We start from the raw sequence: 20,385 nt of genomic DNA on the forward strand, positions 1-20,385 counted from the left end.
CTTTATTCATTTTGTATAGGTATTTTCACATCGAAGTACAATAGAACAAGAAATCACTCAAAAATATGCCAAAAGACCAGTCTTTTCCCCCTCATATGAATCTGGAATGATTGACAGTTGTGTAGGGGTTTTGGACTCTCTGATATTAACTGACACCTCCTGGAAGCCTCTCCCCTTTTCCCCATGTCACGTTAGTAATTTTTTTTATTTTCCTTCTTGAAAGATGTACTGACACTGTGCCCTCACTTTCTGTCAAGCTAAACAGAGAATCTTTTGAGTTCGTTAATGTGAAATAAAATCTATCAACATATGTTTGGCTTAGCTGACGTATAGATTACAACAGTTAATTACGTATATTTATTTGGGATGCATGAACATTTCAGCCAACAAAAACTGAAATCAATAATGAGCCTTGAACCGAAGATCCTGTCAACATACTTGATTTTTATAGTCAATATTGGAAGAGTAATGACTCATAATCACACAATCCGGTGTCACTCAGAAGAGGATGAACTCCTTAGTTCCTTTCACGGTTTCTTCTTCATATCAGCATCCTTGCCTCTGGCTTGCTCATTTTGAATTCTAAAGCTTAATCTACTGAATATCCAGATTTCAGTGACAATGGCCATAGTTCAAAGGCGTTAAATGGTGCAAATCTTTGACCAAAACAACAACAACAACAACAACAACAAAATGTAAAATCTACCACTTTGCAAGTATTTCTAATAGTAATCCTAATCTTTCAGTAATATTTCAGTAATCAGTGAGACTACACATTATTCTTATTCAGGGTTGGCAGGTCTGCATGACTCCTACACTTATACACCTAGAACATGGTCCAGCATTTCAGATTGATTGTAGACATGAGAGACTACACAAACAGTGACCCAGCCTTCCACAATATAATTAGGCCAGGCTGAAACTGAGGACACCTTCTCTGAGATGGCAGTGAGCTTTTTAGATACACTTCACGGTACTCTCAGGACATTAATAATTAATATCGAGGAAAATGAAATTGAATGCAAAGCAAGCAGATGAGTGTGAGCATCACGACTCGATCTGGGATTGAATGGGCCCAACAGTGTTTATAGATCGCATTAAGCTTGTGCTTTATTTAATGTCTGCGCTCATCCTATATTCTGAAGCTCTTTTGGCAAAGGTGCCATGATTTCTCTGTCACTAATATCTCTTGTCATTAAGAAGCATGCAAACACTGTGTCCTTTCACCGGAAGCTAGCTTTAAACGAGGGCTTCTTCCTATCAAATGGAATAAGTGCGATCTCACAGACAGCTACTGTGATGCTGAGTCATCTTTGTCTCTAGGAAAACTGTGCTTTCTTCTTTTCAAACAAGATATGGCATCTTTCCTTTTAAATTATTATTATTTTTTAAATGTTTATCAAAGAACTAACCTATCGAGTTGAACGTTTCTGGCATTTTCTTTTTTTCTTTTCTTTTTTTTTTATCTGACACTGTTGTTTCCCCTCCTCTGTCCCTCTTCAGAAAATAAACACCCACCCAAATTAACACAACATTTATCGAGAAGAGCGAAATTGAGGACATATACACACGTATACACTCACACCCGTTCAAGGTACATGTCAATTAAAGAAAGGAAAAAAAAAAAAGGTGGAGTACCATGTTAAAAACATTTACATGATCCTGTTGGAGAATGGAAGAAATGAAACTCTCTCAAATCTCTCCTCATGGTAATGATTTGTTCTGGAATATTCTTTACAATTTGCAATACAGCAGTAGAGAGATACTGGCACCAGCAGATGTGTCCCGTTCCTCTTCTTACAGTGTCTTCCTCATTTTCTTACAGTACAGATTTCTTGTCTGCAGACTAAAGGGCTTGTGGTTGTATCCAGTATCCAGTGCTGCTCCATTTCACTATAACTATATTGGTATCATAGAATCCATTGCTTCAAAACGTTTCATTTGCATTGTTACCCTCCTTAGATATAGATTGGCACTGTCTCCAGTTCAGTAACTCTTCAAACACAAAACACATATACTATATTGGGATTTTTTTTTCAACCCCAAAGCACCAATTTATCAATAAAGAGACAACTAACAGCTAGAAACTCTTACACACCTTTCAAGGTTTCATGCTGCTGTATTTTCACATACTGATGTACAAGTCTCCATTAGTCGCCGTTTCATGCTGCCTTTCCCAATGTTCTCAATGGGAAAGAAATAAAATCCTGAAAGTGAAGTGTTCCTGTGTGGTATCTCCATTTCGGAATCTCAGTAACATACTGGCTTTCATTTATTATTATTTTTTTGTCATGGAACAATCAGGATACTTACTTGCAAAGTCACACGAAAATGGCATCTGACTGGTGAGATCAGAAATGACTTTGGAACAAACATATGGTTTTGATAAACAGTCGTCTTATTGTTTATATGTTTTCCACTCTGCACGCCCCTGCATGGTGACTTTGTCGGCAGCCTCCGCTTAACACACTGTGCCGTTTTCTTGCCGGGATTTGGGGCAGGTGGAGCGTGGGATTGGCTGAACGGAGGGAGCCAGCGTGCAGAAGAAGCCAGCGATAAGAGACAGGCCCAGGCCACCCCAGGCACAGAACATGGACCAGCCGTAACCATGGCTGATGTCGTCTGGGAGGCCGTACAGGTAGCGCGGATAGCGAGAAAGCTCAAAATTAATTCCCGCTACGCAGGTGCACAGCGAGATGATGCAGAAGGTACCTGAAAAAGCAAAAAGAGCAAGTTAACATACTTTCAAAACTACTGGAAAGGCAAGGCCAATTCATTTGTTTGTACTATACCCCAAAGACATTTGGGCTTGAGGTCAAAAGATGAATATGAGACGAGAGTTCAGGGTTTCAGCTTTTATTTCCTGCTATTTCCAGCTAGATGTGTTAAACAACATATAACATAGAACCTTTTATATCAGATCACCCAATTTTTAGGCCAGCAAAAGTGTAGGAACAAACAAGTTTTGAAGTAAATTAAAGTAAATAACACTTAATATTTGGTTGCATACCCCTTGCTCACAATATCTGCGAATCACTGACATCAGCAAATTGGTGGTTTCTTCTTTTGTGATGCTTTCCCAGGCTTTTATTGCAGCCTCTTTCCATTGTTGATTTTTTGAGGGGTTTCTCCCTTTAGTCTCCTCTTCAGGAGGTGAAATGCTGCTCAGTTGGGTTAAGGTCTGATGATTGACTTGGTCAGTCTAAAACCTTTCACTTTCCCCCCGATAAAGTCCTTTGTTACGTTGGCAGTGGATTTTGGATCATTGTCTTGCTGCATGATGAAATTCCTCCCAATTATTTTGGATGCATTTCTCTGTAAATTGGCAGACAAAATGTTCATGTTTCTGTAAACTTCTGAAATCATTCTATTGCTACCACCATGTTAGTGAGCCTCTTCCAGAAGCAGCCATGCAAACCCAAGCCATGACACTACCTCCACCATGTTTCACAGATGAGCATGTATATTTTGGATCATGAGCAGATCCTTTCTTTCTCCACACTTTGGCCTTTCCATTACTTTAGTAGAAGTCAATCTTGGTTCCAGAACGTTTGTTCTCATCTCTGTGTTTCTTTGTGAAATCCAATCTGGCTTTCCGATTCTTACTGCTTATGAGTGGTTTGCATCTTGTGGTATGGGCCCTATATTTCTGCTCTCAAAGTCTTCTTTGGACATTGGATTGTGATACATTCACCCCTTCCCCCTGGAGGTTGTTGGTGATGTCACTAACTGTTGTTTTTTGGATTTTCTTCACAGCTTTTACAATGTTTCTGTCATCAGCTGCTGGTGTTTTGCTTGACTGGCCCATACACTGTTGCTCAATATACCAGTGGATTTTTTTTCTTTTTCAGGATATTCCAAATTGTTGTATTGGCTATGCCCAATGTTTGAGCAGTGCCTCTGATGGACTTTCCCTCTTTTTCAGCTTTAAAATGGCTTGCTTTTCTCCCATAGACAGCTCTCTGATCTTCATGTGGGTTTATCCTTTTTAACAACAACAACAAAAAAGTCTTCACAGGGGAAACTGAATGTTAAAACCAAGAGGAAACATTAAGAGCTATTAACCTTTTAAACAATTATTCTAACAGGACACACCTGGGTAACAAAAAATACCTGTTAGTTACAAATTGGGTGGTGTGATACAAAATGTGCTATGTTCTTCCCCCAAGCCATCAGACTCATCAATACTGAGAGACTAGACTGACACACACACACACACACACACACACACACACACACACACACACACACACACACACACACACACACACACACACACACACACACACACACTGAACTGAACACTATCCCACTCCCATTGCAATATTTGCACATTCCTGCATTGACTCTATTGCATTTTACTGCTACTGTACTTATAAAAATATAGTATTATACACTATACTTGGCTGCTGCAATAACTGCTATGTCCATATTTGCTATAACCTAATCTGCTGAATACTAAGTCATATAAGTCATAGTCTGTTATGTTTACATTTATACCTCTTTTAAATTATATTGTTACTCTTTAGCCCCTATCATTTGCACTACCTGTTATATCACACACTTCCACACTAAAACTGTGCACTGGTCAGCGCTACACTGTCATTTACTGTGCCTAATGTTCTGTTTTAGTAGTACAGGACTGTCTGTGTTGTTAACACACGTTTGCATGTGCACTTTATGTAAAAAAGTGTAGATTTTATTTAGTTCTGCATCGTCTCATGTGGTTTGTGTCTTGCTTTATGTAGCACCATGGTCCTGGAGGAACGTTGTTTCGTTTCACTGTGTACTGTACCAGCTGTGTATGGTTGAAATGACAATAAAGCCACTGGAACTTGAACTTGACCTTCTATGTCATTTAAAACACCTATGTATAAATACCAGTACATAAAAGCTAAAATTCTAAACTCTCTTCTCATATTCATCTTTTGAGCTCAAACCCAAATGTCTTCAGTCTACAGCAAAAACTAATTAATTGGCCTTGCCATTCCAATAGTTTCAGGGGGGACTGTAAATTAAAATGCATGCCATTCACAATGCAAAGCTCTTTGGAAAGTGCACTAAAATCACATACATTTTAATTTCTTTCATTTAACTGACAGCAAAGGACACCAAAATGTGACACAGCGTGACTGGAAATGACTCGAAATGAATTCATCAAAACAGTCTCGTTAATTATATGATACTTGATCTTTATATGTATAAATCACTCTAACTCCTTACTGGGAACACATTTCGTATATGCTGTGACCAAGCGACCACTCAGCCCACTGTAATCTGACCCTCAGTGCAACCTTCTGTTTTTATGACTTACCATCTTAATTGGCTTTTTAATTGCCTCCTTATTATTCAAGAGCAGGCCAATACATTAATGCCACCCATTTTAATTGCATCTTCACTTTGCTCCCCATAGCTCTGGGGCTGCACGTTGCATACAGAAGAGGCAGTGTGATGTGAGAGGAGGCCGCCGTGTTTACCAAAATCTACAACCAACATCAACATTAAAGCCCTCGGCATAATTCCTGCCAGGGAGAGTTCTGGCTGGCTGTGCCAAACACTATGATGTAACACGTTGAAAATACCTCCCAGAAGACTTTGATTTGCCAGATACGTTAGATTGAACTAAACTGCACAAAATCTACTTCACCCGGAGCAATGTAGACAGCAAATGATCAATGAAAATTAAGTGGGAAGATTAAACATCTTTTAATGATGGAAAGCTAGGAGGTATTCTTTACATATTTTGTGTTGATGTAAATATGTAAAAAAAAAAAAAATAATAATAATAAATTAAATAAAATAAAATTTTAAATCCAACTATATTTTGTACATGCAGTGTAATTTACTTTTACGCCCTGTGACCAGTATCGCGACTTGCCAATCACTGAAAGGTCACTGTGTGCACTTTTACCTAATGAGGTCCACATGGAACAAGGCCTTTAAAAAGTCCTTAAGCATGGGTGAAGAAAATTACATTTACAGTAAGTAATTTTCCTGTGTAGCTGTGCACGTTATAATGTCATGAGGGACAAAAAAAAATGAAACAAAATTCAAACCATCTAAGTTCAAAATACACACTTGTATAAGCTGCTGATTTTAATTATATGACAGGCAAAACAACTGTCTTATCTTCAGTCTTTGCAACAAAATGGGGCCTACTATCAACACTGTGTTCTTCGATCAAAACATAAGAAAATAAGTGTTGAAAGTTTCTTTAACAACTCAAGGACACCTGAACCTCAGTGTTTCAGTGTCTATATTACTAACACTGTAACGCACTGCAGTGCACTACTGCTGTACAAAAGTGTTAGACATGCTTCAATGCTGTGAACTTAAAAGAAAGTGCCATACGCCTACACCTGTCACGAGTCTCTAATCTGTAATTAAACCTCTTTAATGGGCAATAAGTGAAAAAAAAAGGTCAGAGGAAGTGTAAGTGCTTTTAACAACTTTACTTAGGTGAGACTTTTTACAGTTTTTGTGCACAAAGGTTGTATTTTAATATGTTGAAATTTCTGGCACCATAAATGATTTTCCTTGAAAAAATGTTTCTGTACATTTTATACATAACATCATTGTCTCATACAGTATATACAGTAACTCATCATAGGTACCCTCTGTTAACTTCTGCTGCACTTTGTGTTACTGCTTGTGTATGTGTGTGTGTGTGTGTGTTATTTGACTCACCACCCATGAGGAAGAGCAGACCCGCCACATACTGCATTAGGCCTCGGTCCCAACAGCAGCCGAGCATGCCAATGATCCAGCCAAAAAGGATGATGGCCACCGCCATGCCCATAAAACCCGCCGTCATCCTGCGCAGGTCTGTATGAACACACACAAACACACAACACCAGGTCAGGTCCACTGCAATTCATAACTCAGAATACTGAAGTAAGGATACGAGCCTGAAAAAAAATTGCATGTGCTGCATTACTGCTGGTATAGATTGAACACAATCATGTATGCTATATGTTTATACACACACCAACACCAACAAAGATCACTCCAAGAGCAAGATGTGTAACAATCTGTGAAGTCACAAAGGAACCCAGGATAACTTCTAAGCAGCTAAATGCCTCTTTCACATTGGCTAATGTTCATGAGTCCAGCATTAGGAGAACACTGAACAACAAGGGTGTGCATGGCAGGATTGTAAGGAGAAAACCACTGCTCTCCAAAAGAATATTGCTGCAAACCTTCTGTGAAACATGGTGATGGTAGTATCATGGTTTTACTGCATCTGGGCCAGGACAACTTACCATCAATGAAGGAACAATGAATTCTGAATTATACCAGTGATTTCTAAAGGAAGATGTCATGACATCTGTCTGTCAACTGAATCTCAAGAGAAAGTTGGCCATGCAGCAAGACAATGAACCTAAGAACACAAATCATTCTACCAAAGAATGGTTAAAGTAGAGTAAAGTTAATGTTTTGGAATGGCCAAGTCAAAGTCCTGACCTTAATCCAGTAGAAATGCTGTGGAAGACCTGAAGCGGGTAGTTCATGTGAGGAAACCCATCAACATCCCAGAGTTGAAGATGTTCTGTACTGAGGAACGGGTTAAAATTCCTCCAAGTCGATGTGCAGGACTGATCAACAGTTACCGGAAATGTTTAGATGCAGTTATTGCTGCACAAGGGGGTCACACCAGATAATGAAAGCAAAGATTCACATACTTTTGCTGCTCACAGATATGTAATATCTGATCATTTTCCTCAATATATAAATGACCAAATATAATATTCTTGTCTCAATTGTTTAGTTGGCTTCTCTTTGTTTACTTTTCGTACCTGTGTGAAAATCTGATGACGTTTTAGGTCCTAGTCATGCAGAAACATTCTGAAGGGTTCACAAACTTTCAAGCACCACTCTATAAGTGTGTGTTTGTGCATGTATGTGTGTGGGACAAGAATAAAAGCACATGCTGTGTATTTATTAGGGTCAACTCTGTAAGCCCGAGGCCAGGTCACACAGCTTTGGCGTCTGTGTGCTGTTTTTAATCTCACAGTTGAGTTCTCTCAGTGTGCTTCTCTCAGTATGACTGGCCCAAAAGGCCAGAGACAGCAGCCGAATGTGAAAAGGTTACAAGGTTCTCCTAAGAGAGAAGGCCTGGAGATAGTGGATGAAACCACGCTGTAGACAGAAAACCAAATTTGAACTTCCTTAGCAAGAAACCTGTGTTTTTAGATTACAGTTTTACACAAGTGTCACGGCAGACATGTGATTCTTATTTAACTATGACACACTGATCAAAACAGACTACTCTTATTTTAGTTTATGTCATACTTGCGCACACACACATGCAGAGCTGCTCATTGCTTAAATCATTGCATACTCATTGCATACAAAATACTATTTGTAATGAGCATTGTGCTTCTAGAAAAGAAAAACATATTTATTGTGTAGACAACGTCTGCGATGGTTGCGTGAAAGCCAAACTACCTTCGTGAACTTCCATGCTTGCATACTCTCTGCGGTTTTGTAATGGCCATCGAGTACAAGTGCTCCTGGACTGCAGGTGGTATTGTTAAAATTTCATGACAATTTCCACGACTACAGGAAGAAGATTGTCGCCATTCAAAGTCATCTATCTTGGAATGACTGGGCTCACAGGCTTTGTCTGTAGTATCTTAGCATATTTTTCATTCATTCATTCGTTCATTGTGCTCAAGCCAGCTGAGCTGCTCCACCTTTGCTTTGGATGAATAAGGTACTATAATTTGTTAGAAATGTTCATAATACCATGGTGAAGAGAATAATTATGATGTAATACAGTTTCACAATGCTTTATAAATAAATTCTTACATTAAACCGTTGTGAAATGTATTACTTCAGTCAAGGCAACTGGTAGGTGCTGTAGGTGCTCACTTTCATTGTACATGCTACATAGGCATATGCAGTTTATACTGTGTACTCATTCATAGGAAAATGTCACAGAAAAAGGAATGCTGTAACATAGTAAAAAGTACATCTGTGTTTACATATGTACTTGAGTAAGGTTAAAATGGATTAATATTACACTTACAAGTACAATTTAATTAAAAAAAAAAAAAAAGCCACCACTGCTCGACGTGTTTGATTCAAAACTTGGGACTGAAGAAGGCAGCTTTATTTGTCACATAAACATTACAGCAAAATTCTTTTCTTCACATATGCCAGAGAGGATTAAGGGACTTGCTCAAGGGCCCAACAGTGGCAGCCTCAAATACAAGGGCTAGCAATAGCTTTCAGATAATCCCTATACATAAAGACACGCAAAATGCAAGAAATCTAGAGTTTTCCGACTACAATGTTTTAAAATTGTATTCAGGGTGGATGTGATGAAAAATTCTTTCTTGGGGTCTCCCAAGTGGGACAACAGAAAAGCATTCATCCTTTCAATCGTAATGCCGTACCCTGACGATGTCTCAACCATTCATGGTCGGGAGCCATAAATTAGGGAGGGATGGCTTTGTCTTCCTGCCCTCTCAATCAGATCAACACTAGACAATTGTGGGTGTCTGTGAGCTCATGTATGTGAAAGAGGGCGGATATTGTGTATTACTTGGCGTGTGTTATGCTGTCCTGCGATGAAGGATGGGCAGCAGTTCGAAAAGTTGATGGGCTTCATGTGTCTCAGAGGAAGCATGTGTTAGCCTTCAACTTCCACAGTTAGTAGCTGTCGTATGATAGGGGAGAGTTAGCTAGTGGGTGGCCATTGGCAGGTGACCAAATTGGAGAGAAAAATCCCAAAAAGAAAAAACAAACAATAAGTGCGCTTTAGTGGTTCTGTTGCACATGGTGTTTCATTGACAGCCCCTGCTGCTTAGGGCACCTAACCTTAGTGAAGAAATATTTCTCATGTGAAAGTAAAAAGAGCCTTGTGTGATTGGTTTTTTTAGATGAAGTTTTGCATTATGTCCTGTTCGGGGAGATTTAATGGTGTTCTCTGAGTCGGCACAGCTACAGCGAGTACACTCTGAGAAACTACATATCATCCCAGTACAAACAGAGAAAGGCAAGTCTGTGTCGAGGTTAGAGGGACGTTACAGACTCATTTTAATGCATGGTGCATTGGAAGGTTCTGGAACCAAAGCAAAGCAACATCATCATGTAAAAGGACGTGCCACAGTCGGTAACAATTTTAGACGTGAGTCAAACAGCTTTTAGCCAATCTTCTCCTCCACTTGATATACATCTCTGTGTTGCTAAAATCAGCAGGCACCTGTCTGTCCGTGTGTCTTTTTTTTCTTGCCTTTCACGATAGGGTGAATTTGAGCGTTGACAATAGGTGCTCTCCGGCGCATGAATGTGCTGTGCTGCTCTCTTGTGCATGAAAGCAGAGGTGTGTAATTATGTATGCGGATAGATCCGGCAATTAGGTCTCGTCTGAATATAGAATGAGTGACAGCGAGGATGAGGTGTCATTACGTGATGCAGGAGCTTGTTTTATCACATTTGTGATGTCCTTGATGGCGGTATTTAGCATGAAAGTTGAAGCTTTGTGGAAAATAGTCCAACATGTAGAGGAAAGACATTTAAAGAACAAAAAAAAGGCAGCTTTTATTACAAAACAAATCTTGGTCACCACTGAAGACCACATGTTAACTGTAAAGTAATGCATTACTTTAAAGGGTGGATTTTTCCTGTAATCTATGCTAAAAACAGACCCTAAATAGACTGATTAGTTCAGCTCAGGCAAGACTACAGTGACGCACCATGCTCAAGTTACTGTGAATGTTGGTGCTTTGTATTCACAGATATCTAACATTTTGACACGCATTAACTCTTTCTCTTAGGCTGTTTTTACTAGTTGTTTCTTTTCATTGGTTTAACATTATTAGTTTACCAGCACAAATAACTGCACACATGGGAGTTCTTTGAATGGACAGGAATTTGGCAGACAGTGCTTCATTGGACACTGTTACTCATAGAGGTGGTTGTACTTCTGTAGTTTATGCAAATGTACGGGGTGTCCCAAAAGTCTTCATACACAGGGGAAATTAGCAAAATATCTTCCAAAATTTTTCATCCATCCATTTTTCATACCGCTTTATCTTCCAAAGCACTTCTGTAAGTCGCTCTGGATAAGTACGTAATAAAAATGTAAATGTAAATGTTATCCTACACAGGGTCGCAGGGGAGCCTGGAGCCTTTCCCAGGGAACTCGGGGCACAGGGTGGCAGACACCCTGCATGGGGTGCCAAACCATCACAGGGCACAATTGTATACATATTCACACACCCATTTACACACCCATTACTACACATGTCTTCAGACTGGGGGAGGAAACTGGAGTACCCAGAGGAAACTTAGCCTTAGGAAGCCTGTCCCAAGAGCACTGGATCTGAAGTGTTAATACAGTACATACTGGATGAGATGCCAGTCCATACATACACATTCACATAGTCATTCACACCTAGGGGCAATTTAGTTTAGGATTGAACAATTAACATACAGTAAGTTACAGCTGATGGTGTTATGAGCGAGTCTCGACCTTCTTTAATCTAGCTGGAAAGTTGACAGTGACAGTGCCTAATGCAGCATCTACAGTACGTTGGTAATATCAGTGGATTCATCTCACAGAGAGGTGAAAGTAATAATTCTCCTGTATATCGGGAACACAGAGGGGGTATGAATAAGTAGAGGTTCACTCCTGAGGTTAAATATGCATTCCATGTTTCTGAAAGAGGTGGGGGGGAGGGGGGCACAATCTCTGTGGAAAAGCAAGCGCTTGCAACTATAGCTAGATCTCCAGATCAACCAGCAGCTATAACAGGGGCTAAAATAAGAAATCAAATCTAAAAAAATGACAGCACAGATAACATGTGATGTGAAAATCTATTTGACTAAATCTTTTGTTTCTTTCCCTTTTCTCATGGCAGGAAGATCACTAACAGGTTATACGCATCCACAGAGACCTACGTTTCTGTTGCCAAAAGCCAATTCAGACAGCAGTAGGTGTGTTTACACAGAATAGAGGAAAAGTGGAAAAAAAAATTACCATCCTCTTTTCATTTTTTCCCCACATTTCCAACATGTACAGCATAGACTGCTGTCATTGGGGATCTTTTTATAGCAATGCAATATACTATTTGGAGAAAATTGGGCTGCACAATGATATTTTGAGAACACCATTCAGACTACTTCAATAATATTATTTAGTTTTTTTCTGACGCAGCTTGACAGTTATGCCTAGTTTTCCTGCATTAGACCAGTAACTTTTAGCTCCGTGTGGATAACAATCAAAAACATGTGGATAACAATGTGGATGTTATGAGGATAACAACCAAAACCTAAATCCTTTATTTATGTATCAACTCTTGACAGGCTGAAAGCTGAAGCTTGGTCCTATCTGCCTCGTTAGCCTGCATTGTTCAAGCTTGTGCCACTGTTTTCTTTTAATTATATGTTCTCTAAGTTGCCTCTGTAAATGACAGGCTCTTGGAGAATGAACATTTCAGATGTTTGAATAAAATTGCTTAGCCTATATTTTTCTTTTGTTACGACACACAATAGAGGCATAATGGCATGCATATCTGTTCACATTTCCTACAATAGCTGATTGGAGACCTTTCTATAGTACTCCATACTTATACTTTACCCCAGAATTATTGGCACCCCTTCAACAAAATGGAAGAACATACAGTATTTGTAACATCCAGCCCTGGAACCTTTATTTATTTATTTATTTTAACCTTGCTCTTTGTCGAATAAAACTTTGCATAAGGATCCCTATAACCTGTTCGAGAGCCTCCATCACAATATTCACATGAATAAAAATCAAAAGGATTCAAATTTCCAACATAACTAATAATAGAAACTACTTGTCTTTCCCTAATAAAATTGTTTTCTTAAACTTTTTCCCTTAAATAATACTATTTTCTTTCAAAAACAAAAAATCATCCTTGAAACAATTTTCTTTGCACAACTCTGTCTAGCTTCTCTTTGTCACTCCATCATCCGACACTACGGGGAAAAGAACTTTTATCACAAAAGTGACAGCTGACATCCATCCGTCCATCCATCCATCCATCCATCCTCAACCGCTTATCCGTAAACTGACATACAGAACACATTTAATGGATATACACCGATCAGCCATAACATTAAAGCCACTGTCACCTGTCAAAGTGTTGAATATATTAGGCAGCAAGTGAACAGTCAGTTCTCGAAGTTGATTTGTTGGAAGCAGGAAAAATGGGCAAACATAAAGTTCTGAGTGACTTTGAAAAGGGTCAAATTGAGAGGGCTAGATGACCAGAGTTGGGTGTAACATGTTACAAAGTAACACATAACTGTATTCTAATGACTTTTTCTGATAATGCAGTATTGTAACGCATTACATTTAAAATTTATATAATTTGATTACAGTTACTGAGGTCAATAAAATTACGTTACTTGCATTATAAATTTATTGTTAAGAAAACAATATTAAGTCAAATGTATTTTTAAAATGAATCACATTTTGCCCCAGTGATTTTTTCTTTAGCCCTGAATAATTCTCCATTTGGAGCGGTTTGTCACTATGTAACTAAACATCAGTAAAAGAAGACAGTGGTGGTGTAATTTTATATCTTCAGTGAACAGAGGCAAGACCAATCAGACAGGGTTTACAGGAAAATACGTGGAAACACTCGTGTCTTATTGCCTGACAGTCTCTCAATTCTGCCAAACGCTAGCTCACAGTCAGTGTGAGGAAACATGGATATACACAGAGGTTTTTTTTTTCTTTTAAACCAGTAAAGGGGTTGAAACTGAAACAGTAACATCCTCTGATGCTGAGCAGGAAAACAAGGCGTGTAAATGTCTAAAAGAGTTCCAGTTTACATGAACATGATATGAGCAGAGAATAAGGAAAGATAATGTACTCTGCAATTTACTGTAGCAGCTAAACCCATACACTGATAGCTTAGCTGTGCTTCCCCTTGGCTAGCGACACCAAACTAGACTACAAACTACAAACTACAAACAGTGACAACACCCGAGATAGGTTTTATGATAAGTCCAAAATTTTCTGTATTTTTCTAATCATGTCACACATTGACGCGCACTAAAATTACTGAAAGAACTATGAGTTTCACTTTGTAGTGTATTTTTGTAGGTTTGATAGGTTTTGAAAGTAATGTGAAAGTAAAGTAGTTAGTAATCTGATTACTTTTTACATGCAGTAATCAGTAATGTAATCAGATTACAATTTTAAATTAGTAATCTGTAGTGGATTACTTTTTTTGAGTAACTTACTCAACATTGTAGACGACTGGGTCAGAGCATCACCAAAACGGCAGTCTTGGTCAGCCGGATCATGTTTTCTTTCACATCATATTGATGACGTGTGCGTCACTTACCTGGGGAAGAGATGGCACCTGGATGCACTTTGGAAAGAAGGCAAACCAGCAGAAGCAGTGTGATGCTCTTGGAAATGTTCTGCTGGGAAACCTTGGGTCCTGGCATTCATGTGGATGTTACTTTGATGCATAACACATACCTAAACACTGTTGCAGACCAAGTACACCCCTTCATGGCAACGGTATTCCCTATTGGCAGTGGCCTCTTTCAGCAGGATAATGTGCCCTGTGTCACTGCAAAAATTGTTCAGGAATGGTTTGAGGAACATGATAAAGTGCTCAAGATGTGTACTTGGCCTCCAAATTGCCCAGATCTCAATCTGATCGAGCATCTGTGGGATGTGCCGGACAAACGACTCAGATCCATAGAGGCCCCACAACGCAACTTGCAGGACTTAAAGGATTTGCTGCTAACGTATTGGTACCAGATACCACAGCACACCTTCAGAGGTCTTGTGGAGTCCATGCCTTGACGGCTCAGAGCTGTTTTGGCAGCACAAGGGGAACTTACACAATATTAGGCAGGTGGTTTTAATGTTATGGCGGATCGGTTTAAACAACTATCATTCTCTCCAGGGGAGGCTTCACCAATTAGTAAATTGTACGGGTGCCAATAATTTTGAAATCAGTGTTTTACAGACAATTATTAAGAAACCTAAGGAAACATTTTATGTTGGAAAATACTATAAAAGAATCACTTTTTTATTTTTATGTTATTTATTTAACATTTTTATGTTTGCCCATTGTAACGGGTGCCAATGATTCTTGCGTTGACTATACTGTATGTAAGACATGCATTAAATCCTTTTGTAGTGAGTTGATTTGTAATGATTTGACAAGTTCAAAGGTTGCACATAGCATAGCCTTGCTCCTTGCTCTCCTTGCATTGAGAACTGCTGACCGTCTTTACGGTTGTTTGTGTTTCTCTTTGCTCCGGTTGTCAGCTCCTCCTCCACTGGCTGGGAGGATAATAGAGATTAATTTCATTACCACATGTCAAGCGCCGCTAGTGAGAGAACAGTCACAGCCCCGAATCAAATTACACCCAGCAGGGGAGAAGGTAGTGAAGGGAGCAGTGTTCCTCATGCTGCATTTGCTGATGGAGCGTTGGAACTGGGTGACAGTTTAAAAGTGAAAGGCCATGACGTCGCCCTGAGTCAGGTCTTCTTACAAATTGAAAAAGCAGGGTAGAACAGGTATTGCAAAACCCAGAAACCTTCTTTAAGGCAAGACAGCAGTTGGGACTTTCAGTCCTGAGGGACATATCACTCAGACAGTACAGTGCAGTAGTATTCATTAGGGAGGAGACAGAGTTAACATTAGGTCTGACAGTTGGATGAGAAATGTGGCTGTCAGTCAAAAGCTTGAGTCTGGTTCCTCTTAAGGTTTCTTCCTCGAGTTTTATCTTACCATTGTCACCTCTGACTCTGCTCATTAGTTCTCTTGATGTAGATCTGGATTTCTGTAAAGCTGTAGAGCTGTATTGAGAGTTTGTAAGTTACATCAATAATAAGTTATGTCAATATTTACACAGGAAAGGTTACTTGTAATCAGAGTCAGGTTACGTATGTGCTCAGGCTGATTTGACTCCTCATTAAGAATCTGCACACCACCTGCATGTAGTTCATAAACCTAAGATTGCCAGAATTTTAAAGTAAAAAGTATCCAAGTAGTAGAAGTATCCAAGATGGGGTTTTACAATAACATCTGAAGCAGTATTTTTTCCCTTTAAACATGAAAAATCAGGGGATAAAATATGAAGACTGAAGAAGGAAGTATTGTTATCTTTGCTGTCAAATATATTATAAAGCACTATAAAAGCAAGAGACATTTCCATACATCCATTTTCTGTACCACTTATCTTACACAGGGTCGGACGGAGCCTGAAAGACTTTTTCCAAAAATGAAAAAATAAAAAAAAGGAATACAATGATATATGAATGAGAAGATGGCAAGCATTACAAAACATCATCTCATGAATGAAAAGCTTGATGACAAACCCACTGATTGGAGTTCTAGCTGTTGTTTTTGACAGTTGCTATGGTGACATTCTGTCCATCACCAGCATCAGGATGGTGAGCAGAAGTGACAGGCTTACTCATGAGGCCGGTGACTTGTGTGTGCTTTGTCAGATACTGAGGTTAACAATACAGCTGAGTGGTGTCTTTCATGCTTTTGTCTCACAGTTAGATTGCAGGGAAGGCAATTAGCCGGCAACACAAATATTTCCGCCACCCATTTAATTAGTCTAAATTGTGATGATTGCAGCTGTGAAGTGCAGTGATTGCATTTGCTGCTAAGTGCCATGAGTTATTGTTCACTCTTGTGGATCAGGATACAGCTTTTTCTAAAGTGACAATACTTTTGCTAGGGAAGAGGTACCAGTATAACCACACTGAAGACTGACGATTTTATACCCTTCCTGTGTATCACATACCAATTTCAGAAAACAAAACAGCAACATTCTTTATGAGAGACCCAATGGACTGGAAGCACAGACATTTGAACTGCTTTGTGTATCAGGCTTTGATGAATTTTACAAATCCAAAGGGCATACTGATCTGCCACAGAAGACCTGTGATCATTCTAATCCATATCTGTTTTTCACTTGCAGTACCTCATCATATTCATCATCAAAGTTCAAGTTCACTGCAAGACTCCTATTCATATTTCATATATATTTAATTTTTCCACTGCAACAAAACCTTGGAATTATAAAGGTATATCTTTATAATATACAATAAAATATTGCTTAAAAGAATAAAAAGTATACAGTTGAAAAGTTGTAGCTTCATTGAGTTTAGTTTGGCTCAATATATTAAATTCACAAACGTGTCAAGTAGAACCATATAATGTCCAAGGTCTTGATAAGACTGCTTAATGAAATGATCAAAATTCCACTGCCCAGTATTCCCCAGAAGAGGATAGGTTCCCATTTTGAGTTTGGAAACTTTCAAGGTTTTTTTCTTTATTCTCTCTCTGAGAGTTTTTCCTCGGCACTATAACCTCTAGCTTGCTCATTAGGGACTTAAATCTACATCCGTATATCTGTAAAGCTGCTTTGGGACAATGTCTACTGCAAGAAGTGCTACACAAATAACACTGGAATGACTTGAATATTTTGGAGCATATAAAGGTGTTCAAATAAACATATGAACCACACCATTAAATGACTAAAAAATGTCTGCGATGGATGTTTCTAGATTTTTTCGATACTCCTGCCCTCTATGCACTATTCCATCACCTTCATTCTCTACATAATAGAGGAGAAATTGGATGGGGCGGATTAATAACCATTTTTAATCAAGTGTCATGGTTGAGCAGTTTAATGGAGTCGTGCATGGCTGGGTAAGTGCTGATAGGAATGGTATGAGTGGAGAAAGGTGTTAGTGCTGAGAGTCAATCACTCAAACTGGGCTGCAGCCTCTACACATTACATCATCAGCTTGTCAATTTGAATGACCTGGCAGCCAAACTGTTAGAAAATGCAATCCACCTTTTTTACTCAGTCAAGACAGTGGATGTATTATTTCAGGAAGTGCTTTTTAGCTTATATTCTGCAAATTAGTAATAAAACTTTGCAAATACCTAGCCAGTTTTTTATGGATGTTAATTAATAAATGTAGTCCCATTGCTCTGTTTCCATCTTATCTAGATAAGCCTCCCTGATAAATTTCTTGGTAGTGGACTGGCACTCAGCAGTGTCAAGTCACTGACTGAAACATGGCAATGGCTGCCAGAAGGTAATCACGTCATCTGCCATTCATCTGCCATCACGATAAGCACCATGGCAGGGGACAGATCAGCCGAGGTGGTCACTATCGGCCATGACAGCTGCGTGACTTTGTTTATTCTGATCTCTTAGACTGGGTCTCAGAGTGATGTAGGAGGCCACCCGGAGTAAAACTCTTGCGATGTGAGAACGATTTTCTGTCGCTGTGCTTTAAGGCAAGGCCATCGTGATCAACGCCAATCATTCTGTCATTCTCCAAAAGCACTGGGCAGTTGAGGTTGCTGCCGTGGCATCCTGACACGTGTGGGATTACGGGAGCTGAGAGTTTATGCGCTGCTGTCAGCTAGCTTGGTGCTTGAGTGCTCACGCACAGCAGTGGATTTGCATAGTGAGAGGCAGGCTAAGCTGAGAGAGATTTAGAGGGAGCGTGATGGAAAGCAAAGAAGAAAAGGCTGAGAAAAATCAGAAGAGGAGAAAAGAGCATGCTAATAACTGTGTGGAATCTGCCAATAAGCAAGTGGAGACTTAAGAAGGAATAAGCCTAAACACATGGCAATGCATCAAGGGTCATGGTAGCCACAGAGAAACAATGGACAGTCTCAAATCTGCACCATGCTTTCATTTTTCTCCATATGGGCTCTCTGTGTGAAGGAAGCAAGACTCTGTCTTGTTTATGCTTATTAGTAAGATTACTTATTTCATTAAAATACTCCTGTATTACATTTATTTAACACCTGAAGGTTGAGGGGACTTTCCTTGGGAAATTGTGTGTTTAAAGCATACTGACTCATTATTGAAAAGCTTATAGACAGGAATCACTTGGTGGAGCTAAAACATGGATGAGCAATTCATCAATAAACTCCAAGGAGGATCTTTTTCCCCAAACTTACCTATGTTATACCTCTTTGATTCCTAGATCCTTTTTTTTCAGCCCACGATACTGAAAATCATCTGAGTTCCACCATAGTTAAGGATGCACCAATCCTTAAAATGTAGTCAGAGAAATCAAGAAGAAAGGAGCTCGGAGGCTTTTAGAGTGAGGATGCACAGGTTTTTCCAATGTGGACGCCTTGTATACATATGCCTTGCTTCAAAGTCAGGTGATAAGTGCATGATGTACACATACAGCAATGTTTTATAATAATTAAGAATAATTTAGTGTGCTCTTGAGTCCTACTGCCCTTGTTTGCTTTGTACCCTTTCTCCAGAGCTAATAAACAAAGGAAAGAGGAGCAATTAAAGAAATGAGAAGCACCTTATATGCTATTTGGCATATTGGCTTGCTCTTTAAAGATAAACGCCATTTCCCAGAATCCTCCACCAAATATCGAACTACCAAAAACTGATTTGTCACATGACCTGTTACTTCACACTTGTTCCCTGAACATTACCGAGCTTGTACTATTGAATGTACTCTATTCTGATTTTAAAACTATTTGTTTTCGTTGCCTAGACTAGCCCGTTTTGTTCATCACCCTGTCCATTACGTGTTTATGACTTTGACTCTGTCTTTACCCTTTGGACTTGTCTGCTTTTCCATTTGCATCAATAAATCTGCACTTTCATCCAACCCCTAAGCAAAACCTGATCAGTGGTAAGTTAATTTACCATATACTAGTTAATTTACCTTATGCTAGTGCTATCAGAATGTGAATTCAAATGTGAAAAAACCCCAAGCAGGTTCCAGAAGTCACTGGAGATACAAAGTGTGTTGCATGCAGAAACAAATATGACATATTGTCAAGCCCTATCTATTCCAGAAATTGTGTATCTGTATAAAAATCTCATTTCCTTAATCTGAATCAAAGATGTGTACAAACATCCTCGCCAGATGACACTATCCGCCCATCCTAAATGAATATTGACTTTGCTCCATCAACATGGCCTTCGGATACAATGATAAATCAAGTAAGTTGCCTCTCTAAATTGATCAGGTTAGAAACAAATTTTTAAAGGAATACCTTCACTATAGATTTTCTACACAGATAACACAAAAATGCAAGACTCTACCGTTCCAGATTGTGGACTTGACTTGGACTAATTGTGGACAACTCATCAGCAACTTCATGTAAGCTTATGTAAATAAGACAGGAAAAAAGTAACTAAATACGAGTCACAAGAAAACATCCCTGTATGATAAAATTGTGATATTTCCTTTTTGTTTTTTAAGTTGCCTAAGACAATAATGCTGAAGTTTGCATTTTTTCTGACTATAAAATTATAGGTTTATTTATATTTAAATACACTGTAGCATTAAATATACAGTACAGCACAGTAATCAGTTAAACAGAGTACTCAGTTTTAAATTTCACTATTTTG

The 20,385-nt window shown here is 39.0% G+C and overlaps 1 protein-coding gene across 1 annotated transcript in view; it reads right to left on the bottom strand.

The window, feature by feature from the left end:
- Positions 1 to 1,361: 1,361 nt before the first annotated feature.
- tmem178bb (transmembrane protein 178Bb) overlaps positions 1,362 to 20,385 on the bottom strand; it is a 114,196-nt gene continuing 95,172 nt past the window's right edge. The window contains exons 4-5 of the mRNA XM_017494888.3: positions 6,688 to 6,825; positions 1,362 to 2,712 (exon numbers count right to left, since the gene is read on the bottom strand). Coding sequence (XP_017350377.1) covers positions 2,462 to 2,712; positions 6,688 to 6,825 — 389 coding nt within the window. The 3' untranslated portion in view covers positions 1,362 to 2,461. The remainder of the gene's footprint in view (positions 2,713 to 6,687; positions 6,826 to 20,385) is intronic.

The sequence above is a fragment of the Ictalurus punctatus genome, chromosome 19 (genome assembly GCF_001660625.3).
Source record: "Ictalurus punctatus breed USDA103 chromosome 19, Coco_2.0, whole genome shotgun sequence".
Lineage (NCBI taxonomy): Eukaryota > Metazoa > Chordata > Actinopteri > Siluriformes > Ictaluridae > Ictalurus > Ictalurus punctatus.